The sequence below is a fragment of the Carassius auratus genome, chromosome 2 (genome assembly GCF_003368295.1).
Source record: "Carassius auratus strain Wakin chromosome 2, ASM336829v1, whole genome shotgun sequence".
Lineage (NCBI taxonomy): Eukaryota > Metazoa > Chordata > Actinopteri > Cypriniformes > Cyprinidae > Carassius > Carassius auratus.
In genome coordinates this window covers 13,369,799-13,397,428 of record NC_039244.1, presented here as the reverse complement: position 1 = coordinate 13,397,428, position 27,630 = coordinate 13,369,799, and the positions used below count along the sequence as shown (strand labels likewise).

Genomic DNA, 27,630 nt, shown 5'->3' with positions numbered 1-27,630 from the left:
TACATGGTAAATAAATAAAACCACGTGCTGGTTGTAGTTCTCAGACTTGGATCTCTTCACCATTGCCTCAAAGATTCGTCATCGCCTCCATTTCCTCACCATGTCGATGACCATTTTGCGCAGCGACTGCCTCTGTTTCTTGGTCAGGTTCTGGAAAATGTCACAGTTTTCTTCCTGCAGCAGTTTGAAGCCAACAGCCAGGTGGTGGTTCTCCAGAACAGACGAATCGTTGTACATGAGAGCCAACTCTGAGTCTGGAGAAACGTATTACCTTCTTAGTCTACAACACAGTGTGCAACCACAATGACAAGTTACTGCTGCTCTGCCGCGGCCACTCACTTGTGTTGATGAGGAACTGGTTGGACACTCCAGGGTGGTCCACGTCATGTATTGCACTAGCAAACATTGCGGCCAAGATCTCAAGGTCGGTGAATACAGCCTGGCAAAACAGAACTGCAAATATGAAACATCTTGCTTCAGAGACTAATGAGCAGATGATGAAAAGGGAGTTGTTTGAGACAAACCTCCAGGGCTGGGGTGGACAGCAGGACATTGGTGGACTGGACCACGTCAGCTGCATGGATGCTATTATGGTATGCTACATCTGCGTGGTAGTTCTCCTCCAACGCCATCATGTAGGTAATGAACGTGTCTACAGGGATTTTAAAGGATTTCAACAGGTCTCTTTCCTGTGGATTACAGGTTCAAGACATTTGTTATTGTAATGGTTTGATAAAAACTACATGAGAAAAGTTTTTTTATTCCACATTTTATACCTGAAAGATTGTGTACATTGCTACCGTTAGCGGTCGGCTGCCTGAATACTCCGATATCTTGAACATATCCACACCCCATTTGTCAAAGTCCTCTAACTCCTGCAAAAGGGAGTTGGATTCATTTAAAACAAGCATTGGGCTTTGTTATGATCACTGCAGATAAAGTCCATGGTGATTTTAGTTTGCTGATAGGGTGTTTTACTGGCCACGAGAGCTCACCTTGGCCAGCAGATCTTCCTGGTTAGTGCTGATGCCAAAGCGTGGGATGCTGGAAGCTGCGACGCTGGAGCTGTGTGAGGGTTTCTTCAATCCACTGATCTGAGACATGGGCCACTTTTTCTTCTCCTTCTCCTTGGTTGGTGGGGACATAATATCCATATCATGTTGCTTCTCTGCAACATAGGTTCATTTTTATAAGTACATACACTGACAGACAGCTCATTAAATGCACAATGAAAACCTGGCTGGAAAATGCAGTTTAAACTTGAAAAAAAAAGGAAAGTTTTAGGATTCAAAACAAACAAATGTTAATATGTAAATTATTAATGAAAACTGAAGCAAATTTGTAACAATGACAATGTTAAGTCAAAATGTCCTGCCAGTTTTAGCAAAATAAAGCTGAAATACAAATATTAGGCAGAAAACGTAAATTAATAAAATGTGAAATTAGTTTAAAACTAACTAAAATAATTTTAACTACTAACATTACTAAAGCTACAATAAAAATAATGCTGAAAAGTTTACAAAAAATATAAAATATACATATTATTTAATATTAAATATAAAAAAATAATAATGACAAAAGCCCATAAAGTCTCTAAAACATATACTAAATGTAAAAATAATTTATATATATATATATATATATATATATATATATATATATATATATATATAAATAACGGAAAATATAAAATTGATTGCTAATCTGAAATATTTACACATTTTATAATACTTTTTTCACAAATCATAATCTTTTTGTGTTGTTTATAGTGTAATTTGAAATGAAGACATCTGTATTAAGTTAGAAAAAGTACTAAATAGTTGGTTTTACCCAAGAAGGTGCTGGAGATGAACTCTGAGACCTGGTTTCCAGACTTGCTGGTCTCTGACAGCTGGGTTAGCTCTCGATTCAGCATCCTTTTGAACTGCAGGACAAGACACAAGAACAAAACACGTGCCCTTTGAGAATCAGCCTCTCCAATCTACTCTGTATTTCATTTGAATAAATCCATACAAATTATTTGGCCCTTTCCATACAATTCCTAACTGAATTTTTATCCTACAAATGTGTGCTGCATGTTTAATTAAGAAATTATCAAGGTGTAAAATATCACATGACCTACTCATATCTGAATATAACTGCATTGAGAGTGGTAGCAGGCCTACAGTCACCCAAGATGAAGGGCTGGACCAAACAGGAGGAGTGCCTTTCATCTGTGTAGTGCTATTATGTAATCGTACACGAGGTTTCAGAATGAAGCACTTCTGACTAAGGCTGTAAAATGTATAGTAGTACTGTAGGACCCACACACACACACACTAACATCCTCACACACCATCTGTGATTTATAGAGGGTCAGCGAGAGCATCCCTCTCAATTTCAGACAAAAACAATGCAAGAGGTTCTCCCTGGCTAAATGAAAGCACAGCCGGACATGCAGAATCACAACCCAAGCCTTACCTGAACATACATCCACGACACAGAGAGCAAGTAACTGATGTCTGGCATTTCAGCACCAAATGGAGCTTTAACAAAACAGAAGCTCCGTCCAGCCAGTGCACATGCTACAGACACGTTCCAGATCGCCCGAGCTGCCCGGTTCCACAGCAGTCTAACGGTCCCAGCAGTGGGAGCTCCAGCTGCCATGGGCTGCACCTGTGGCGGGTTGAGAGCGTGTGCTGCTGGCTGGAGCGAGTGTGCATCACTGCCGCATGCTCTACTCTCCAACTCTGCCTGATTCATGTGTAAACACAGAGATCAGGCTCCTCCCAGCAGCCCCCTCTCTCTCTCCCTCCCGACAGGTAGCTCCCCACTCGCTGCTGCATGCTGGCCAATCGGATGAGTTTTGCCACGGAGGCTGGGTCAGGGGGAGGCATGAGATTGGTTTGCTGCTCCATGGCACATGCAGGGGCTGGATGGGGTGGATACAGGGGGCTGGGGCTGCTCCATGTGCACTTGGTTTGAAGATGAACACTTCAGGTGTCGCTTCATGCTTTGTGCGCATGTGTGTGAATGTGTTTTCCATTGTAATGAACGAGGGAAATCTTTGTTGACACAGGAATGAATCCCATTTTAAAATATATTAAAATAGCAAACAGTTACTTTAAATTGCAATAACATTTCACAATATGACCTTATTTTAAGCAAATAAATGCAGCCTCGGGAGACTTCCTTCAAAAACATTAGGAAATCTAACTGACAGAATACTTTTGAAAGGTAATACATTTTAATTATCCTAATTATTTATCATAACATTAACAATAATTGACAAAATGTACAAAAAATATTTGGTTATTTTACAATAATTAATCACATTAACTTAAAAAATTATTAAAAATATATATTTGACATAATCTGGTACGGGTTCATTTTACCCCAACAGTGGGGGTAAGATGTGCCACTTATATGGCTTTCAAAATGCTTTCAAAACTAAATGAGCAATCTATCTATCTATCTATCTATCTATAAAAAATGGCACAGCAAATTTAAAAAAAAAAAAAAAAAAAAAATCAGCTTTTTATTTTAACCTATATTCTTAAAGGTTTTTGCATGCTCAGTTTTTATATATTTTTTGCCTCAACCAGGGGGGATTCCTGATTGTCAGGGGGATTCCTGACTGTGCAGAAGAAATATAAGTGATACACTCAACACTCAAACATGTGTTCGTATGTGCGCGTATGTGTGTGAGAGTGTGTATCTGTGGTGCACGTAGTTGTTGCGTTGGTGGGCTAATCACACGTCACACAGGGTCTGAAATCCCCAGCAGGAATGAGGGGAGATAAAGGGGGTGGGGGGAAGCAGATTCATCCATGACTCCACTCTCATTCACATTTTTCAGCACACAATGAGGACGGGGGATGGGAGTGATTCAGAACATGCATGAATCCCATTCCAATCTAAAATAGACATCTGACGCGTGTGTAATTCATACGGAGGCATGTTGGGTATTTAAGTGCTGTTATCAGCATGTGTTGATGTATTGTTTGTCAGATGGCTATTAGCGCTTATGTCAAGTCCCTGGGTGACAATCGGGATATTTGAGGCCTGTCAGTGATGAATCATCTTTTATTATGGAAGATCTACCTTGTTGGATGCCATCTCACTGACTGAGTGACGTGTCTTGAGAGTCTCGAGCTGTTCGAGACACCAGTCCAGCTCATCCAGAGTCTCCACTGCCAACTTCTGAAATGGCTCCTCTGCCAAAAACAGCGAAGCGTTGATATATTCATGACTACTGTGTTCATCATCATGTGTATTAAAAATAATCTTTATACTGTTTGCCTTTTCTACTAGAGTTTGTTGTCTAACCTGGTAGGCTTGTCTTGCACATGGATGGTGGGTTGCTTCCAGTGGACCTCCTGTGGAGATTTTTGTCAGTGGAGATCAAGCATGACTTAAAAAGCATTTGAACAGGCATCGCACAATTTACTGGGCCTTACTTGCTCGGGACGCGGTCTTGCTGATGGGTCAAAACAGCAAAGTTGCTCCGCACAGTCCTCAAGCTGGCAAGGACCTATGAGAAATACAATAATGTAGGCCCATGCCAAGAACACATCCTTAGTCCTTGCTTTTTTTAAGCTACTCCAACTCACTTACAGCCTGTATTCAGAAATCAGTGTTTTTGATTGTATTATTAGCTTTTTTATTTTATAGAATTAAATATATAATATTTATAAACATCATCTAGTTTTTTCCAATGTTTAGGTATTATTACTTAAAAACAAGATAAAACAGGTTAATAAAATGATTTTTGCAGCGAGTGAGAGAATAAATGTTGCATAGATAGGTGACCTAGAAAACGAAACCTTTGTGTAAAACGTCTGGCTTGTCTGAAATTCTGCAGCACTTTTGGAGTTTCAAAAGGGCATGAAGGGTATCGGATTTCCAAAGCCGTGCAGATTTCTCATCTGTCAGCATCCATATCGACAAATGCGGTATTGGATTCCTAGCCTGTTTTGTAAATCGAGTACAATGGTGACGCAAATCCCATGTAAAGCAAGCTGCATAATAGCAGAAGGGCTGTTCCTGCAAAGGCTAAAAGCGGCACACTCCACTTCCAAAAAAAAAAGACACTTCTAAATATAAGGAGATTAATATCTCTTTAAAATCTAGGGAGAGCAAAGTCAAACTACCAAGTTCTTCTAAAACCACATGACACAAAGTCCATAAATGCCATTAATGTCAGATCAACGATGCAAGCTTTCCTTTTCAAGGCCCACTCTAATACTAACCTGTGCAAACGGTGTAACTATCATGTCTTCTCCATGTCTGGAAGAGAAAAATACATGAACAATTCACAAATCAAACACAACAATTCCATATTGAAAAAGACAGCTCTTTAATCTCTCAATAATAAAAGGAGGGACATAAAATGACTTAAGGATCAGTGAAAACAAATGACTAAGAGTTAAACTTTTGGGACTTAAGGATGTGGTCGGCTTCAGGTTACAGCACACCATCATTCAAAAGAGCAAGCGGGTGGTAATACGCTTTGGATTAACATGCAGTTTGGATGAAAAATAAATACAAATTACAGCTCAGTATAAGGAAGGTACCTCAGATTCTCCAATGGGATATTAGATATCCTACATTAAAAGCTTATGGAAATACGTAATAAGAACACAGATGGGCTCGGATAGGGTGTGTCATGCACGTATTTTAGGAGCAGCGGGAGAGAAGCCGAACTAGAAAACACACTGGGAATTGTGTCTTTATTCATATATTCCAAAGCCTCTTTGGTGGCGTGAGTAATGCTCATGGCGGTGAAGAGTAAACAGGGGAAGCTCTGAGGTTAGACTGGTCTAGCAGAGAGGACCAGCCTGGATTCTGTAATGGAGAAATGGGGGACAGCCCTTTTAAGAGCAGGTCAATATTTTTCTATATCTTCTCACCGATTTAGCCAGTTGACTTCCCAGTGCTTCAAACTCTCTTCCCTTTGAAAAGACAAGCAAGAGTTGGTGACCTGCGATTAAGCCCACTAGTTCACATCAGCCCAACAAACAGTAGTTTTGGTGGTTGGTGTGGGTGGTTGTGTTCACCCTGTTGGTGTTTATTGGGATGGTGTTTCAATTTGGGGCGACGGGCTTTGAGGAAGGCTATAAAATGCAGAAAATAAGAAGAATGTGGTGCCCTTTTTCCGATTTGAAATCCCGGCAAACCAGAGCTGACATGCAAGCGTGCTCAGATGGAAAGAACAGCTGGAAGTGGTAATAATAAGGAGTTTACGACCAGTGCCTTGGATTTTCCAGAATGACCGAGCAATATGATTTGATGTAATACACTATTAAAAAAGTGTGTATTGGGAGAACTTTGTTTCAAACATAATCAACCAGCTGGAGTAAGCCACATCTGTTATGAGGCAAACGTTTACAGTCCCAATTAACAAATCTCTTCCAGCCACAAAACACTGGAGCTCATGTACACACACAGCTTGTAACACGTGAAGCTTGCAGTGACTAAAACCACATGCACATGAAAACTAATTGTTTTTTCCCCAGTTGGGAACGTTGACCATTCAAAAATGTGTTGTTGGTATGATGTTTTTTATGCCTCTTAATGCTCAGCAAGGCAGCATTTATTTATTAAAACAGAAAATATTATTACAATATAAAATAACAGTTTTCCATCTTATTAATTTGTAAAAATGTAATTTATTCCTGTGATGGCAAAACTGAATTTTCAGCACCATTACTCCAGTCTTATGATCCTTTAGAAATCATCTCATGTTTGAGAGAGGCGTGACAGAGGACCTACAGTTATGTTCAGTATTTGAAAAATAATTTGGTTTTTGAACATGTCAAAATATTCTGTTACACCAAATACACAAAAATAATGATCTTTAAAAAAAGCATCATATTTTTTTTATGAAAAAAGTTTATTTTATTTAAAGAATTAAAAGCCATCATGAATCCATTGAGTATGTAGAGTTCTGACATTTCCTGAGTGATTTTAGGGGATCATAAATGACAGAAGTGATACTCACAGCTCGCTGGCCGTGGATGAGTTTCGGGACATGGCCTTGGGTGAAAGGTCAAAGTCAGAATCGGAGCGATACAGGAAGGACTCCCGCCGCTGACTGTGAGGGAAATTGGCCTGCAGCACACGGCCGGAGCCTGGACTAGCCTGGGACTCCAGAGGACTGCGGCCCACCGACAGCCCATTCTCAACATCAAAACTGAGGAAAGAAAGACAACAAGAAAGGGTTCATATAATTCACCTGTATACTTTATTATGATTATTTGCTATGTTAGGAAGATTTTTTTTTGACAGTTTTATGAGAAAAAAACTGTACCCAGCATCTCTATTTGTGCAGTACACACCCTGCGCCAATGACCTGAACTAGTACAAAAGGTCACTGAAACCTTGATAAAATGCTTACCCACAAATGCACAGAGGTTCTCTCTTCCTCAATCAATGTAGATATAAGCAATAGCGTTGCGGGTTAATATGACAGAGCTAGACATTCAGTACATCAGTCTCCAAACTCAGGACATGCTTCAGTGCCTCACTAATACCAAGCCAGCATCTCCAACATAAAGTGGGGCCAAAAAGTTTGTGTAAAACCTGACAATTATGTTATCCAATATTAGTACATCAATACTTAAATTCTGGATGATATCCATAAACTAAAATATGTACATGTTATAGTTGATAACCTATTAAACTTTTAAAGAGGTGGTAAAATTTTTGCTATGATATATCTCTATCCCTTCATTCTTATTCCACACCAGAGATCTAATAAGTCTGTCATGTTGAAAGTGAATGAGAGAAATGCATCAGGAGATTTCATCCTCCTCTAAACTAGTCTGAGTGCAGTAAAACTGTCCATCTCGGTGACAGATTCAGGTTTTGTGGAGTGGGTAAGACCTCCTGAGACACCGAGGCAGCAAAGCTCTGAATAAGTTGTGTTTTTCAAGGTCAATGTGATGCAGGAATGCTAAGTTAAAAATAGCCCCGGCTCATTGACGTGGAAGCATGTGAGAAGCCTAAAAATAACCTTCTCAGGTAAAGTCAGTTCCCAATCCAACTGGCACAGAACTGAAACACACATATCTGGTGATTATATTAATCAATGGTCCTGCCTCTGATGCGCTGTCTGTTAGATAATGATCCACTGCTAATGTATTCATCAACAGTGTGTTATTAGGTTAATGTGAAGGAGTGGAAAAACATTGCAAGTCAATGGCCAATTTCTTTCTATATTTGGGAGAGCAGGAAATGCATTGCATAAATTAGCAATAATACAATAAAGGAAACAACACTAGTATTTATAGCCTCTGTTTTCTAGTTCAACAAGTAATACTGCGGTTCATGTTGCTCAAGTTCAAATATAATCAAATGTACTATATATTCAGTTTTTTTTTTAAGTTGATTATGCTTGATTATTAGACTTTATTGACCTTTTTATCTGCAGGATCGTAGCATTTAAACATATTAAATATTTCTAAAAGGTGCTTTGAACATATCAGGTTATCTAGAAAATGGCTTTAATATATATTATAAATATATAATAAATAGTTTACATTTATTAGAATTTGTTAGAATTTAATATAACTCATATATTGGTATAAAAGTATATATAATAATAATAATAATAATAATAATAATATAATAATTTTTATAAAAAATAAATACTATATATTTACTATGTATTAGTGTCTATTAAAATAAAATATTAACTAGAATAAATTCGCCAAATTTCATATATTTCACACCCACCCCACGTATGTGTGTGTATGTGTGTGTGTGTGTGTGTGTGTGTGTGTATATATATATAAAGTTATTATTATATGAAGTACACTTTAATATTTTTAAATAATATTAATTATGAATAATATTATATAATTTTACACCATTTTTTTCTGAACTTCTCTCTGGACTACAATTTAAAAACCTCTCATCTAAAACATGTATAAACCACCTTACAAAATACATGGGTTTGAAAGGTATAGTGCTCGTGAAGCTAAAATAAGTACAATCTCAATCTCTATTGCACATCTTTCAGAGATGTTGCATGAGGACAAGTCAGACGTCTCTAACATTGTATTACATAATCAACCCAGTGCATCCCATTCATGTGACTGCATACAGGAGCAAGAGACATATAGACCGAGAAAGAGAGAGAGCAGCATTCTTCTGAATGGACGAAAACACACGGCGCATCTCTTTAAGTCACACTACTGTACGCTCTGGTGTGAGGGGACACCGTATCCATCTCTAAAAATACCTGTGCTTGGGGCAGAAGCTGTCGACTCCACTTGGTTTCTGCTTCCGTCCCTCATCTTTAATGCTGTGTCTCCTATGGGTCCCTGTGCACACTCTGCAAGCTGCTGCTATAAATAGCCCGTCTCTGTGTGAGGGATCTGACTGGAAGCGCTATATTTAGAGCTGCAGGTAGCCTTAGATTCTTCCCCCATTCATGAATATTTATGGAGATTTCTGCTGTGCTATTTTTAGCCCACACATCTATCCACCCACACATTTCCACGTTGCCATTTTAAGACATCCTCCGTCAAAAGGATATGTGGTAATTTCATCACTTGGTTAAGCAGTTTTTAATGCTGTTTTTGTACTGCTTGTGGAAACTACATCAGTGCATTGTGCTTACAGGAATATAAGCCCATTTATTAAGTGCATTAATCAATTCAAATGTCTGAGTTCTCTTACTATGATTACTATTCTCTCACTATTATTACTTACTAAGGTGCATAAGATGTGATCACAGTTTTGTCTGTATCAAAAAATAATAATAATCCAAATAATTCCATTCGCATTGTTTTAAGTTCTTTTGGCTTCAAAATGTGAATCTGATGTGACTTCTTTATAAAGTATACAGTGATTTTTTTTTTCAACTATTACTTTAACAATCTTTTCTTACACTGTTATGACAACTGTCTGTATCACTGAATAGTAGTCAGTCCCACCAGTGAGATGTACTTGTCCGTGTGAGCAGTCTTTGTGATTGTAGTGCTGCGGAAAAATTGGCTGTTTTTCTGGGAATAGGATGCCTCCTGTGGCTCATGATCGAAGCATGTGTGAAGCCGGCCTTTTTCAGTCAAAGCATGATGATGATAGTATATAGTACAATTAGAGAGAATAAATGAATATGACTATAACCAACTCAACTTGATAATGATTAAATAAATAAATACAATGATAAGGAGCATCAGTGATCAGTCTGTAAACAACTGTACTGAAGTGTCAACTATAGAATGCATTTCAGATTCATTTAAAATGTTATAAATTTGGGAGATTTTGGGGTTCAAGATGATGGATTTAGCAGCTGGTGCATTCCAGAGCTTTACTTAAACAAAGCATTGAGATTTAAACTACATGTGCACCGTTTGTGCTTTAGCTCTACTGTAATCAGTCAATTTCATAAGCTAAGAAAAGCATTTTTGTTTTGACTTTAAACAAATATAATTAAGTGTAAGTGTAAGTGTAAGAGAAGTGACTTTTCTTTTTCTTTTTTCAGCTTAAGTCTGAAACAGCATCCACACTGTAACTTGAGTGTCTTCAACTCAGCCTATCACTGCCTTCAGGAACAGGTTGAAATTCATTCTAAGTGGAGACAAACTCACTACAAAGGCTTCGAGCAGAAACCTTCAGACATTTCAGGAACACCTCCCGTGTGAGGAATAAGAGAGCTGATACTAAATCCCCTGCAGCTGTATGATATGCTGCCTGTTGACTGTCAGTATCTGAACACTTGACACCCAGCATGCGTCACAGGACACTGGGGTGCTATGTCAGTCCTAACCCGGGCACATTACAGGGCTGCACCAGCCTGGCCTGTCCCATCACAGTCCACATAATGCACAATCACTAACCTACACTCAAAACATCTTAAGAAAAGGAAGAGCACCGGCCCCACAGTGAGGCATGTTTGTTTACATGCTTTCATGCAACATTTTATGTATAGAAAAGAAGAAGGCGGAGCCACAAGTTCATATGAATCTCACGTAGTAGTCATTTAGTCTCTTAGTTGAATTACCAGTCCACTGGGACGCAGCCAGAAGGCTGTTCATCCTGTTCCTTTCTCCATTGTTCCTAATCAGCAAGAAAAAAATACTTTTAAGAGAAACACAACGTCACATGACGTCAATGAACACCCAGGGGCTCGGGCATCCATGAACAATGCTGCACAACACCAAAACTTGAACATTTCAAGGGCAGAAGAGAGATTAAAAGCACAGTTAACCACAAGTGAACATGCATTTGAGTTTTAAAAAGACGCTTCTTGATACTTCATGAAGTCTCACAGAAGCACCACGGGAGACTTTACCAGTCTGATGAGGCTGCTAATTACAGGGTCATCCAGCAGGTCACATACTCGTGCGTAGACACTGCGGGCAGAGGATGTGTCCTTGATTGTTTAATCACCGTTTCTGTGCATGCTACCTTTTCCTAATTGTGCACATAAAATGTGGAGCACATCCATACCGGTAAGAGCTGCAGAGATTGTATAAAGATTTCTGAGGCACAATAGGGTGCACAGAGAAAGAGAGGGAGAGGGAAAGGAAGGGGGCAGTGCCGTGATCTCAGCTTTCCACTGAACATTTATGGTCAAGATTAAAAATAAGCTTGGTTTGTCTCTGATTTAGACTGACATTTTAAAGCATGAGTGGGGGTTAGCCAGAATTAAGTCATAGACGTTTGAAGGCGCATTACACTGTTATTTCCACATTCATTTTCTTGCTAAACAGCAACCTGGTGGTGACTTTGATACATGCTGATATTACAGAGAAGAGTGCATGACATCAAAAACCATTTTTTTGCAATTGCATTAACAGGAATTAATGGCAATTTTTTTCTTTGAACTTTGACACACAGTGTACTTTTGAAAACTACCTTTTTTTCTTTTTTACAGTTAGTGTAAACACAGTTTATGCAGGCACATTCAGCCCAGTCAATTGTTTAGAAATTAAATTAGAGGTTTGCACTTTAAAATATGTAATAAATACATTAAAACCTTAATATTTACTTTAAATTTGTGTGGATTAAGCATAGAAATGCACTTCCATTTAAAAGTTTGGAATCAGTGAGTTTTAAACTTTGAAAGACCTTTATGCTCACAGAGGCTGCATAGATTTTCTCAAAAATACAGTAAATCAGTATTACTGTGAAATATTATTACAGTCTAAAATAACTGTTTTCTGTTTTAATGTAGTTTAAAATAGTGTTTATAACTGTGATGGCTAAGCTGAATTTTCATTAAAATTTTGCATTGCATAATGCATTTTGCATTAAAATAAAAATCTGTAATTCACACACATATACCCTAGTTTTAAAAGTTTTTTTTTTTATATGAGATATTAAAATAAAATAAAAACAGAGAGGGAAATAGACTTGCTGGCTCATGCATCGTGCCAGACCATCACTACAAATAGAGTTAATGAAGTGCATCAGATTTTCCACGCAAGGTCTGTGACTGAGCTCTTCTGTGAACACAGCAGAGGGTCTCTCAGAGGACACGGACAGAGCTCAGGCTGTTGTCCTACCATCATTTTGTGACCACGAGAAAACAACAGAATGGCAATGTGAAGTGCCCAGAGCAAAATATATATTATGAAAGTAATCTAAAGTGAAAAAAAACTAACAACAATCAGCCATGCTATGGAGAATTCTGATATAGCTTTGGAGATGCACTAAAATCACTTGATTACAGCAAAATCTGAGATTTCTACAGGTATTCCTGTTTAAGACCTATAATGACCCCATGGGTTTATAGCATCATTTCATAATAGGTCAACTTAAACTGAAAATAGCTGTAGCTCATGGGGGTAAAATTAATCCCTCGTGACATTTCACTTTGAAAAAAAAAACCTAGAAGAATAAGCTGCAGATGTTCAGACGATTGCAATCCAACACCAAGACATCGGCCAAGAGGGAGACAAATGGATATTCTCAAGGAATGCTTTACAGCAAGCCTCTCTAATAAAGATTAAGAAAACACTAACACCATTCAACATATTCATTACAGAACAATTTTCTGTTAGGTCACAAAATTTAGCAACACAAGGCCAAGTGCTTAGATAATAACCTTAAGGTTCTCAAAAACAGACTGTTTTGTGTTGAGTACTGTTGTCTTAACCTCGCCGCTAACAGTTAATAGCAGAAGACGTGGCACTCCTAGCCTCTAGTGAATATAATCCTCTGAATCCCATAAATCATTTTTCTGGACATGAGGCTCTAGAAAATATGTTGAACAATTGACAAATGGTTTAAAGATCCCCAAAATCTACACAAGAAGGAATTACATGAAGAGAAAGATGTCTGTACACGCAATGTCTTATTGAGTAATAAATTCACACAGTATGGGCTTTTTGCTATTGGTCATCTCATGTTTAAGTTGAATTTTTATCTTTTAATAATTGACCAGTTTTATAAACCTCAATGTAATAAACTGATATCAAATATGTTTCATTAGGCTTGGAATGTTTAGTCCTGTCTTAATTTAAAGCTTAAGTTAAAGTTTAAAAGACCCTTTCTTCCGCAAAGTAAGAAAATAAAAATGGTAATTGTGAGATTAAGTTTAAAATAAGACCGTAGCAATTGTATGACATAACGAAAAAATTATGAGAAATAAAGTCACAACTATGGACATTATAAACAGTCACTCAGTTGTGAAATATGAAGTAATATTTTAATATATAAATTCTAATTGGTATATCTATAAGTTGTGAACATAAATTGTGAGATTTAAATTCACACTCCATATAAAGTGAGATACAAAGTCAAAATGATAAGAATTAAAAGTCACAAGTGATTTGTGAATTTTGGAATTCGCATTGTGAGATAAAGAAGGAGTTGAGCGATTGTGAGATCTTGTGATATAATCTTGAGATATAAAGTCAGAAATAGTCAGATTTATGAAAAACAGTCACTCATTTATGACACTTTAAGATATAAAGTATAATTTGTATACATTTAATATGGCGACTATGAGATTTAATGTCACACTGCGCAATATAAATTCAAACTGTGGTCCATAAAGCCAAAGTATATCTTGTAATTTAATGGCTGCAGACTGTAATATGTAATATGCTCCCTAAAGTTTCCATTAAAATAATAAGTTGTAATAAAAGTTTCACTTTTCATCCAGGTCTCTAATTCCCAAATGTCCTTTACTTTATCTGATAAAGCAAGATATGGCCTAAGAAAATAAATAGTGGAAAGAAATGGAAACACATATTTTGTTATCTGTAATCCTGCTGTCAACATTGACATTGATGGCTATTCGAGTGGGAAACGTGTGTGTGTGTCCAAAAGGAGTGTACGGTCTCTGGCTTGGTCTGCACAGCCTTGCTGATGTTGTGGGAGGACAGAGGCTTTATGGTTCTCTTTAAATCAAAACCCCTCTGACTCAAGCAGATTTCCTCTGTATTTCATAAATCCCATACTTCCCGATAAAATTACTACTCTACTTAAGACATGGCACATGAAATGGAAGATTTTTCTGTAGAAAAGTGATATGATGGACTTTTTCTATACCCCCCCCCCAAAAAAAAAAACCTGACAAATATTCACAGCAACCCTTATTTCTTCACTTTGAGCTCTATCTGAAAATATTCTTTATGCCAAATGGTGTGCATCTGAGCAAACGTACATGCAGCAACCTCCCGCTGTCAAAGCTTTAAAGTGTGCCATTATAAATATGAATAAATAAATATGAAAAAGCAATTATAAAACATGAAAAGTGTAAAAATATTGGTGTTTGTTTGGTCATCAATTCACAGTTACACTTGCTTAACCAATGGTGTGAGTTTAGGGATGTTTTGTTTTTCTGACCAATGGCAAACCAGGAAGCATTCAGGAAACCTGTGTGAAAAAAGTCATTATGTTTCCAGATGTTACCCTTTGGTAGCACTAATGCTGCAGGAAATATGCTTCAACATACAACTTCTGTAACAATAGAATTGTACAGTTCTGTACAGTATGACATTAAGAAAGAAAAAAAAAGAATTTCTCTGCATTTTCTTCTTCCACTTATTTACAAGAGGGCCACTATTTTGTTGTATCATCACATATTTATTTTCACATTTCTTTATGCTACTGGTTAATAAATAAAATATGAAAGAAAAAAAACGATTTACATTTTTCATGACATCCTCACGAGTTCAGATGAATCAGAGGTGTTCAATTCTGAATGTTCTCAGAGAAACAGTAAGTAGGGCTGTTTGGCATTTAGTAGAACAGTTACACATGAACTGATTTCCAGACTATGAAAAAAATAAATGCAAAAGCAGAAAATACTCATGATCAATGATTGCACACACAGAGTAATGCAAAACCCTGGAGGAATACCTGCTCATTTCTCATATTGCTTTACTGCCATCAGACAGCAGAGAACTACTAGATCCTGTCAGAGGCATGCAGTCTGAACAGAGTTTCCATGGGTCAGAGCACATCAGCAGGTTATTCCTAGGACATAGATTCATACAGCCAAACTACAACATCTGTCTCTGTCTGTATACTGTACACCAGGTATAAAGACAAAAAAATAAATAAATCCAATTATCAATATAATACATTCGCACAATCCAACTGCACATAATTGTGATTTTCAAGGGCCTAAGATTCAAGTGTTTTTAAAATATAGAGTGAGGTCTAAAAGTCCACATTGAACATCTGGGATTCAAAATCGAATTTAAACCTGGAAATATGCAGAACCTTTTCTTTTTTTTTTCATCCGTTAAAAAAATTATGAAATATTTAAATATTATAGGTATATATTATAAGACAACTTTTATTCTATTCAAATTGTATTTAATCAAATAAGTCACTTTTGTGGTAAATCATGTAACTCTGTACAAACAGTCGGCTGTTCTTTCACTGAAGCTCAAGATGCTCTTTGGATCTATGAAAATCAAGCTGGAGAACACGATCATCAAACTTATGGAGTTCTGCTGCCATTAAAGTAAAAGAGATTTTTCACTTAAATTGTTATGCTGTTGAAATAATTTGTAACAAAAAAGTTTTCTGAAGTTTGATGAAAAGATTTTCACAGACTTTTGGACCCCAATATATATTTGTCAGTAATGCTGCCTTGTAAAAAAAAATCATCAAATCTCATTACCGCCTGCGTTTCTGCACAATGTCGATGGGTCTGTTGACGGCACATGGAGATCCATACAAATTCCAGTTCCGAGGCTTCAATGCCCGGTCAGCTGAGAAAGAGAATCCACAGTTTGCCGGCACGCTCATCTTGCCAACACACTTATCCGGTGATGTCTCTCATGTAATTCCTTCCCACAAATCACACAAGCAGACTTTCTTTTCACACCTCTTAGGTAAACATTGTTCGTGGATCAAAATGATTCCTCATTGCCCCATTGGTTGATTACTACATTCAACTCTAAAGGAAATTGAGAAAAAGCAAAGCATGATTTCCACTGTTCTCTTCTAGCGGTCCATCAGCTCTCACCTCCACTGTGACACTTCTGCGAGTGAACAGAGAGTGAGCTTGAGTGACGGGCCTCGTCCAAACCCATGCCTTACTCTGCAAGCATGTGTGCAACTTTAAGAGATGCTCCAGCAACATTTACACATGGATCTTCTGCTCGGTCAGCTCCAGTCTAGCTTCTTTTGTAGACACCTCTAAGATGATCCTGTGAGTGAAGGTACCTCAGGCATCTGTCTTACTCTGGGGTAGCTGGACTCATCTAGGAGAGTCTGTGCCATATTTGAACTAGACTCTTTGCCCCACTGCTGCCAGACGGCTGGAGCTCGCCTTACTGTGAGATCAGGATCAAGAAAGAGGGTGGGGCCAAAGAAAGCATAGTTTCTGCCTCCTTGAGACGTTAACCCTTTCCTGCTCTGTCTGCAGCTGATCAAAGCAAGGGGCTTAGAAACAATTTGAATTAAAATAAACAAAAACAGTCAAAGATAGATAGAAATTCAAATAAAACGTTATAATAATAATAAAAAAAGTTTGCAAGTATATGTTATTTAGCGTTTTAAAAACTTATTTTAAAAGTTGTGTACTGTTTTCTGGTCCTTAGTGTGAAGAACATTTAAAAAACGCTAAAGAATGATTTTCCACTAAATAGAACCTTTTGTGGAACGGAAAATGTTCCATACAGGAGGTTCTTTATGGAAAAATAAAGAAACTTCATTTTTAAGTGTGTGTCTGTTCAGCACTAACAGAATACAGAAATATAAGTATCCTCACAATAACTGAATATGAGAATGGTTTTAATAAACTCTCTGACTGTATGTCCAGACACAAATGTGAACCAAAAACTTTTGAGACAAGGACAAAAGAAGTCAAGTTCCTTCCTCTCAAGAGAGGATCTACAGTGAACCTGAGATAACAATAGAAAACCTGCTACTGCTGCCAAGAATTGAAAGAGGCATGCATATAACTTCCTGAGCTGATCTTTATGTCCTTAATCTTCATATTCACTCTTGAAGGATTACAAGTTCAGTTGGAAATCTCAAGGAAACTTCAGGGGGAATCAACTTACTTGAGACCAGTATATGAGTACTGAACTGTTGCTATGATTGCTACCTCAAACAAAGTGGTTTAGCTGGTTTCTCTGATGGAAAACTTTCTCTGCAGTGAAACAAGTGATACAGAAATCACATCCAGGGTGTCTCACAGACCTTTTTCCAGCAAAGCTAATACTCCCAGATTAAATTAGTATTTATTTAGCCAACATTTTCCATTATAAATGTATTTATTATTCAATGTATTCATTATCGTTTCAAAGTCAATGGGCATTTTTTTCTCTCTTGAATGATCTAAACATAAATTGTGAACAAATTATATTGTCTAATAAAACAAACATTCCCCTCAAATCTCTTGCCAAGATGTAGCTGTTTCTCTTCGTTAATGATTTGGACAGCATGAGGGCTGATAAAGATCTTTGGCTAAAGCAAATGGCCTTGATTTGGCCTTGTTCGGACTGTCTACTCGACATGTTCCAGTCATAACAGTTTGTTAGGATCTCATAATCATGATCCAGAAAATAATGATGGGCAATTCTTAAAAAGATTTGAATATTTACTGGAGCATGTGTTTTAGCATGAAATACTGAGAAAACAACAAGGCCCCAGAAAATCTGCAGAAATGTTAATTTGGGCTGTTTTGTTAAAAAGTGCATCCAGTGGCCAGGTTTGTGTTGATTTAAGATACATTTTTAGCAAATGTGTTTTTGACCGTTTAGAATCTGCTTTTATTTTATTTTATAACAGCTCAAAACTTTCCAGTTTAATAAGAGATGCATTACATACTGTAGTTCTTTATATTAAATGTTACAAATCCAAACAAAACTGATTGATCCGGTGCTGGATGTTGATAATCCCAGTATGACTACAGATGTAGTTATGATTTTTCAGGAATTAATACAAATTTTCCACAGTGCAATGTATGATGAATTACTGTGACAGATTGAAACCCAGCGTATAAAATGAAATTTTCTTAACAGATTACCGGGTGGGGAATGAAAGTCCAGAGGTCAAGATGATGTCAATTATTATTCTTGGCTCTGCAGCTTAGTGAAAAACCCTCTGATGCTCACGGCAGTGCTTATTTTTTATTATTATTCTGGGTTATAATGTGAGTGTATAGTCTTTAAATCAGTGTCCTGGAACTCTATCAGCTCCAGATAGCAAACAGACTTCAGTGTTTACACCTGGCCAATGTCTCTGTGCTGATACAGACTCTCAGCCTCTTTTTTAATAAGAAATGTTTTTGAGCACCAGCTCAGCATATAGGAAGGATCATGTGACACTGAATAGCTTTGCCATCATAGGAATAAATAACATTTTTTTATATATTCAAATATTAAATAATTATTTTAAAATGTACTAATATTTCAAAATTTTACTAAGTTTGTTGTATTTTTGAGTAAACAATGATATTATCCAGTCAGACAAGATTTGCCCTGCACACACACACACACACACACACACACACACACACACACACACACACACACACACACACACACACACACACATATATATATATATATATATATATATATATATATTAATAATTAAATTCACCTGTACGTAGACACTCAATGTAGAGACGTCACAGCATGCATGAAGCATGCACATCACTTGTGCTGAAGTCACAGGCTTGTCACACTGTGATGCTTGGCTAACAGCGTGTCTGTCTAGCAGCTCACCAAATCCAGTGATCAGTTTTGCACCGCATAATGGAAACTGTGATAAATCATAGTGTGATTTTAGTTCTGCTCATAATTATTAGGGGAGGATTCCTTTTGCAAAAAAAAAAAAAAAAAAAAGGAAGTCGTCTTTAGAAGCACATATTAAACTGGTTTTGTGATTTTAAAAAAATTGAATGACTTGTAGTGTAGATTTGCTATCAGTACTGCAACTTGATTTTTTTTTAATGATTTTGTTACAGGTAGATGTGGAAATTGACCTTCATTCAATCGTAATGTGATGCGTTTACATTAGACAATTGCACTCCCTGCTGGTGAAAATAGTACTATAACTAACAACCTGGAAGACCACATAAACCAAACCCAGACTTACCAAATCATGAGCTCAGCCCATCTTGCCCAACTCTTAAATGTGTTTACAATACTGCCATGTGGTAGACTGATTGTGCCAAATGGCAATACCATTTTACTTTGATATTTACCATTGTACTGAATTTTGTACCATGGAATTTATCTGATACTCTTTTTGTGCAAAACATTTTTTGTGGTATTACCATGGTACCATATCAAAAAAATGATAATAATAATAATAAAATAACCTTTGGCAATAACACGGTACTTTTCCATCCCTGCTGAGAAACAAAGCACCTTAAGTTTTCTAGCTGATGTCACACTTTTCAGCTGGTCTGGTTGGACAACTGCTATTCATTATTTGTCCCCACGAAAAATATTACTGTGATTTTTACAGTTACATGATTTCACCAGTAGATGTCACCAGCCTATAATCTACAAACATTGCAACAGATTTCCAAATGATGATAATAATAATCATAAAGTAAATTAGATTAGATTATTAGTTTCTAATAGAGAAATAGCAGACGGGTGGCAGGGTTCCCGTCATTAGTGGGAGAGGCTGACAGATCGATGCACAGTGGGAGTTTTTGTGGAAAGCAGCCATGCTGAAAATATGGAGCAGAACAGTGACGCACAGCGACTCCAGTCACAGCATCAGCGCCTATCGACTATTCTGAGCTCTCAGCTCTTATTTTGGGGTCCGCTGGATACTGACACTGTTGTCCTGTGATTGGTTCACCTCACTTGACTTTCTCTTTCGACATCGGTTTAGACTCAACGAGGTTCTACTCTTATGTGTGGGGTCAAAGTTATTTGCTGAGCCAGTGCAATGAAGATGCAGCAACTACAATGAGAACAGTCTGAGATACAATGCAAAATATACCTAATATTATTCAAGTCAGACTGAATTTTAGCTCAGGTTAGCATTTTCAGACAGTGGCCATTGGACATTTGTATTCCATTGTGCTTTTCTATTATTTTATGTGTAATTGGTGTTCCTAAAAACTTGAAGCTGAAGAAGAAAATAAAAAAACTTGAGTAACTTACATTTTAGTATTAGTGTTGCTTTGTCTGTTTTTGTGTTGCCAATGAATATAGGTCCAAACGAATCCCCCACAGAGCCTCTGCGTCTCTGAGCAACAAACGAGTCACGTTCCTGAATGAATCACTGTTTTGAATGAATCAGTTGAAAGAATGATTCAGTGACTCACTCAAACTACTGACGTAACAATGTAACTTGTAGAAAGATGCGCTGAAAACAAAAACATAACTGAAACTAAGGGTTGAATGATGTTGAATAATTTAATTCAACACAAAAAGAGAAAAAAAATCTCTCAGTTGGTGAGAAATTCAGAATCAACAAACCGCAAAATTTGACACACTGCACACTGGCGACTCCTATTGGTCTTAACGGCGTAAATGCTACATAAACACACCAAACATGCATAAAATAATGAATAACAAATGTCTATCAATCATTAAATACCATTAATTATGCAGTGTGTATAAATATCCAGTCCACTTTTTTATGCTGATGCTCTACAGCACTGCTTGCTCTGCTTTAATTGGCTATTGTTGTGATACGCATCTAGGAAACAAGTCACAGCTTTGTCTGAGTCACGTGGAGAGTAAGAGTGTTGTCTCTAAATGAAAAGACTATCTTGTAAACAGTGTAACTCTGTGATACGCTGTGCAGAGTTGTGACAGGCCCAGAGAGCCACAGATTGAAGGCAGTGTTAGCTACTGTGTGTGTAAGGTAGTGTGTCTACCCATTGTGACTCTGCCTTCCTGCTACAGGCGAACACCAACAGACACTGGCTAAACCATTGATTCTCCACCTCTACTGGCCTCAGGGCAGGCTGTCCAGGCCACGGCTATAGCAGCTACACAACACATCACATAACAGCCAGCGCTGCCCTCTGCCTACTTTAACACTCTCATACTATGTATAACAGTGCTTGCAGAGGAAGAGGGAGGTCTGAATAACTCCAGAGCAGATCTCTCCACTAGAAGGTTAAGCTTATGTTAGTCAGAAATCCAGTGGACTGGTTTGCTTCAAGACATTCTTACACAAGAAAAACCTGCCAGAACAGAGCACTGAAAGAAAAACATATTCACACAGTGTAAATCTCATTCTGTAGTTATCTCAAATTGTCATAAGTGCTCATCAACACAGCAACAACATGGGACGATGACATGGTGCAACACAGCCACTTAGACAAAGGTTTTTTTTTTTGCTCAGAGAACCTGCTCAAAAAAAAGTTCCACCACTTTTTTGCTAAACAAACAAACAAAAAAAGTTCCACCAACCTCATTATTTAATCACTAAAATCTAATAAATTAAGCTTTAGAACTGAGTTTAGCACATAACCAACTCAAATTATGGCGAAGATAAATATTGATTTAATAATTGTTGCTTATACATACCCAATGCATGAGTGTCGCCGCGTTGAATAGTTCATCTGCATTGCCTTCCTGGGGAAACGAATGTCTTTACTCATCGTGAGAGAGGATTAAAACTAACTTTTGAATGCTATAGTTAAAACTCAGGAAGTGTATCTGATTGTGGACAGCAAGGATGTGTCAGAACTGAAAGAAACACCTCAGAAGATGTCTTGTCTCATCTCATGTCTGTTATGTGCCCAGTGTCTCCATCCGCTGAGAAACATAGTACTGATGAACAAAAATCCAAGCCGGAACTCTGGGAACTTGACATTAACTTTAATAATCCACTATATCACCAGCATAAAGGCCCACAATAGCCTGTGCAGTGCACCAAGTCCTGGATGAAAGTCATTGGGAAATCACACCACTCTTAAGTTCGCCTTGCTGAATCCCACAAAGTCCTTAAAGGAAGAGAATAACGGGGGAAAAACTGCCTAACAAAAAAAGTATGCTCCTAAACATCAGATGTTATTTGCTGATATTTTATCAGTTGAATAAAAGTCTGAAAATCTGTGGGGAAAAGCTCCGAAATGGAGGTGAGAGGCTCATAATCCCATCAGATGCTCCACAGAGTGTGCCGTCCCATCCAGCCTCCTGGTGCCATTCTCTGAATCCAAAGCCCTGAAACTAAACTCTAGCCTGAAACAACCAGCCTTTGATAGAGAGAGAGAGAGAGAGACAGAAAGATAGAGGGTGGAGGAAAGGGGGAGAGAGGGACGCAGAGAGAGAAACTCTGTAGCACTGGTGCACGTGTATATAAGGTATTTTTCATGGGTCGGATTGTGGTAGTGTGTCCTGAGTGAGATGAGGCTCAACATCTGCAACTTGCTGCTTTACCATCTTCAAGTGCACTAAAAGTACCATCCTTAGTCCTGCACATCACTGGCTTGTTTCCAAATGCAACACTAACTGGAACCTGCCTGCAGCCAAATAATGGCACAGTGTGTGACTAAATCCAATACATAGAGGGGGGTAGTAAATATACACAGCGGCTCAACACCCTAAACTCAACTTTGTGTACTTTGCAATCAATCAATCTATCTATCCATCTATCTAATAATTTATTATTATTTTTTTATTTGTGTGTGTGTGTGTGTTTGTAAAGAATTATGACAGGAATAATGTTTGCAGTTTAATCTGTTTAGAATATAAAACGTGTCTTTACATTAACGAAGATGACAGTGGTCTGTGTGCTTTGTATTAAAAGAACAAGATAATATTAGAAAATATTATGTACTAAATGACAACAATGTCAGGTGATGTGAAAGATAAGGAAAAGCCACTCTGGTGAGCGTGATTTCACCAAGTACAACATGTTCCTGGATCAACATCTTTGTTGATCCTGGAACAACATTCCAATCAACCAATCAGAGTTGAGATATAACTTTTCAGGAAATGTCAGTTTTAGGCTTACAATCAGGATTAGGTGCTTCTACACCCTTGTTAATAAGTTATCATTTTCCTCTGATTTTATAATAAATTATGGGTAATGTTAGGTTTTGTGGTGGGGATTGGGCTAAGTCTGAATTTTTGGACAGTAATGTTGAACAAAAGATGTTGATCCAGGAACATGTCTTGTAAAAATGTATATTTTCCACCTGAAAAATAAGATAAAATAGGCTCCTTCAAACTTGAGCAGTTGACTTCAAATTTTACTGTCATAAATGCAGATGATTTGGCAACCTGTAGGTGGCAGGAGGAGAGAAGAGTCAAAGTTGTAGTTGATTTGTTTATGGGTGAGGCGAGGATAAGGGAGCATGAGGGCCACTGCTGGCACTTGAACTCAGGTTGTTGTGCATCAAGTTTTGCATCAAATCATATTTTGCATTTGGCAGATGCTTTCATCCAAATTGCGTTGCATTCAAAGTAAACATTTCATAAGTTCATGCATTGGCAGGGAATTGTTTATGTTTGCTAAACAGTCTTGAGAGGCAGATCAGCTACCTTACACACAAATTCTGGATCCAAAACACATCGAGCATCTCTGGAAAGTTGTTAAAGCAGAGGAAGCTGTTACAAAGCCGCACCCTTTTGTATTCTGGTTGTCAAAAACCTTTAATAATTAAACAAGGGGAAGTTACATTTCTTCTCTAAAATACCCACAGTTCAGATTATGTTACTTCACAGAACTCACAAGCTTTGTGGGTGCAGCGTAGTATAAGAAAAAGCTAGCAAAATATTGAGGGATTCATGGGTCAAAATATTTGCCAACGTGAGATTCGTTAATCTCCGGTGAACATCTGAAATTAAAGTGCATATTCCAGGTTAGAGAGCCAGTGAGTCGATGTATAGAAAAAATAATATAGGAACTAGATTTTCTTTAAACTATGCTTTAAAATAAGCAATTAAAGCTTCTGGAATAGTTTTTGTGAGAGACTTTTACTTCCACATCTGAAAAACCGCCAAAACCAGAAGTGACGCAACGAGAGGGAGTGCGGTCCTTGGAAAACAATGGATCACAAAGACAGTTCAGATGGTGAGGAAATTTTAAAAGTTTATTTACACTTATGATGGACCACAGATATAATTATGAGCTTGCTTTGCAGCCAAGGGAGCAGGGACATGCCAGGATTAGACAGAACACAGAACAATGGTTAGACAAGACAAATTGAGTGAAGTGACACAGCCAAGTATGGTGACCCATACTCAGAACTCGCGCTCTGCACTTAACCCATCCAAAGTGCACACACACACAGCAGTGAACACACACACACAGTGAACACACACCTGGAGCAGTGGGCAGCCATTTATGCTGCGGCGCCCAGGGAGAAGTTCAGGTTCAGTGCCTTGCTCAAGGGCACCTCAGTCGTGGTATTGCTGTCCTGAGACTTGAACCCACAACCTTAGGGTTAGGAGTCAAACTCTCTAACCACTAGGACATGATTTCCCCACAGAATTGAGTCCATTTTTGATGCCATTGGTATAAGGCATTTGGACAGCATACAGGCAAGTTGTGCGCTGGACCTATGGCATTCTGAGCAGACAGATCAGGAAGGCCTTACCTTGTGCATGTGTTGTGTCAGCCATTATTAGACAGTTTCCAAAGGAAGGGGGACTTTATAAAGGTTTTGTATGGCCCCATTTTGGTGACAATCAATAAAGATAATCACAATCACAATTGTCCTACTGCATAAAAACGTGTTTATGAAGTTTATATCTGATAAATATCAAGCAGATCTACATTTATGGTTAATTGAATTCAGTTTTATTTATACAACACTAAATCAACAAATATATAATATTTCCTAGCACTGTTAATAACCCAACTCAAAACACAACATTGCAACTGTTAATATAAATAACAACTGTGATGTCGCCATTTTTTAAATGGTGAATGCCGTGCTAGATGCACAACAACAGCCTCATCTTGTTGATCCTATGGAGGGATCTGGAAAGAGGAGCAGGTGTAGTGGAGGACAAGACAGTGATGTGTTCTCCTGGAGCCTGTGGTGACCTCAGTATCTCTCTCTCAGAGACCCCATGAGGCCTGATGCATATGCTGGGAGAAGCAAGGACAAGTTTAGATCACAATCACTGCTAACCTTGCTTTTCCACATGGCGTCCATCACATCTACATCTCCATTAGGAGCGGAAGCTGCAGTCCAGTAGAGGTTGTTAATAAGAGCTTGCCTCCACTGCTTCAGATCATCTTCACACTCCCTTTTTACTTGCAATGTCTCCCAAAGCATTATAAACACTACATTACAAAAAAAAAAAAAAAAAAAAAAAAAAAAAAAAAAACATTAGATGAGCAAACAATGTCTATAAGCTGTAACCAGACTTGATGGTTATATTAGCAAACTGAGGTTAACCTACCAGCTATGCCTTCTCATATGGTAACATTTTTACATGGTACATAACGTTATTGCTAATGCTTACAAGCTATTGTAAAGTGATTAACTGATTTAGTAGGTAGCAAATGTTTAAAAACAAGACTTACAGTGCACAGTTGATGTTTTCGTGAAGCAGCATCTCTGTATTAGGGTTGCCACCCATCCCTTAAAATACGGAATCGTCCCGTATTTGAGAATAAAATAGCGCGTCCCGTTTTGAATCAATAGGGGATGGGGTTTGTCCTGAATTTTCGAAGTTGTCTTCAATGCAGCATCTCATGCAAATCATCCCACCGGCATTCTGTGAAGACTCGTCCTATTCAGCCCCTGATTGGGTAATACTCACTGCCATCGTTGGATTGATTGGTTTGTTTCAGGTTCATGGCCAATCAGAGTCGGAGGAGGGCGGGTCTCTTGGCAGAGAGTCGATTTGAAAGAATGGCGGAGGCTGCTCCAGATCAGTGTTGTCAGATGTACGATAATTATCGTATTTGTACCTCGGTACGATGTACGATCAACAATGAAAAAAAAAACGTAATGTACAATAATTTCAGAATTTTCTGAAAATTCAAATGATAGTTGCAGTCATAGGGCTTCTATACTCATACACGAAATCGACTCATTACAGACACTCTAAATGCATTTGTGTACACCTCAGGGTGTGTCAAGAATGCAGGAGGATGCCCTGCTTTAAAGCCAACGAGCACTTTGTTGTGATCCATGACAGCAATAACCCCTTCAATATCTGGCAACACACAGTCTTACAATGACAGCAGCTCAGATGTTAACTGCACCAAGAAGCAACAGCTAAATTCCTTCTTCAAAGGACACGACAAAGCAAGTGTTAAAAATCATTTTAATATGTTTTAATATGCAGCCGCGATGCAGACAATCACTGAAAATAATGGGATAGTATTTTGTCGCACTGCTTCTGTCCAACCATACGGCTAGTTATTTATTGTGGAAATATACAGGTCGTGTCAAAATGTTGTTGGTTTAGAATAGAAAAAATAACGTTTTTCACTCGTGTACGATATTTTTTCCCCAAATACGATAATTATGAACCTCCGGTACGATACTTGGGCATTTACAATCTGGCAACACTGCTCCAGATACACTTTATAATAAGGTTCATTTATGAAACATTAATGTATTAACTAACATGAACTAACAATGAGTAAGAAACACATTTGTTACAGTATTTCTTAATCTTTGTTAATGTTAGTTAATAGAAATAAAGCTGTTCATTGTTCATTCATGTTCATGACGACAATCAGTTTTTCTTCTAATTTTGTGCCCTCAACGTCTTTTAAAACATTTTCAAATCGTGCATTAACGATTCATATGGTATTTTCGTACAAGGTTATATATTAATTCGAATTTTTTTAAACCTGCAATATGCACTTTAAAAATCAGGAAATCTCCTGAAGATATGTTACCACTCTCTGGAAGGACTTCGTTGAGCAATCAGATCTTGTTATTATAACCCTGTAATATTCTGTTAAAAACACTTTAAAGTTCCTGACACTAAATGTTAAATAAAGTCTCTTTCTCCGATTTGCTTCATCTCTAGTGGAGAGTATTCTGACAGAGATATGGCTTGTTTAATCGTTCCTGTTCCTTCACCATCCTGTCATAATTCTCCAACAGCCTTTCTCCCAAATCCTTGACACACACAAGAAAGATCTTTTCAGCACTAAAAGTCACATTTGACCTGTGTGGACTTCCACTGTTCACCGAGCCAAGAGAACTGCTTTAGAGTCCATTAGACAGAAACGGGTTGACTCTTTCCACTCACATCACACAAACCAGCTGACATGAACACGGTGACAACAATGTGTTTAAACATTTCAGCTGAA

General features: G+C 37.8%; 1 protein-coding gene across 5 annotated transcripts in view; it reads right to left on the bottom strand.

The window, feature by feature from the left end:
* Positions 1-27,630, bottom strand: part of LOC113116388 (cAMP-specific 3',5'-cyclic phosphodiesterase 4C-like) — a 33,326-nt gene that overhangs the window by 3,721 nt on the left and 1,975 nt on the right. Inside the window, exons 1-13 of one of the 5 annotated variants that reach the window (XM_026284541.1) lie at positions 16,079-16,729; positions 6,983-7,174; positions 5,892-5,933; positions 5,232-5,268; positions 4,440-4,513; positions 4,309-4,358; positions 4,084-4,196; positions 1,831-1,924; positions 996-1,168; positions 777-875; positions 525-689; positions 340-439; positions 100-254 (exon numbers count right to left, since the gene is read on the bottom strand). In XM_026284541.1, the coding sequence (XP_026140326.1) occupies positions 100-254; positions 340-439; positions 525-689; positions 777-875; positions 996-1,168; positions 1,831-1,924; positions 4,084-4,196; positions 4,309-4,358; positions 4,440-4,513; positions 5,232-5,268; positions 5,892-5,933; positions 6,983-7,174; positions 16,079-16,206 (1,422 nt within the window). In that variant the 5' untranslated portion in view covers positions 16,207-16,729. Of the gene's footprint in view, positions 1-99; positions 255-339; positions 440-524; positions 690-776; positions 876-995; positions 1,169-1,830; positions 1,925-2,460; positions 3,113-4,083; positions 4,197-4,308; positions 4,359-4,439; positions 4,514-5,231; positions 5,269-5,891; positions 5,934-6,982; positions 7,175-16,078; positions 16,730-27,630 lie in introns of those variants that run through there. The other 4 variants (XM_026284525.1, XM_026284549.1, XM_026284534.1 and 1 more) reach the window with 4 other exon arrangements.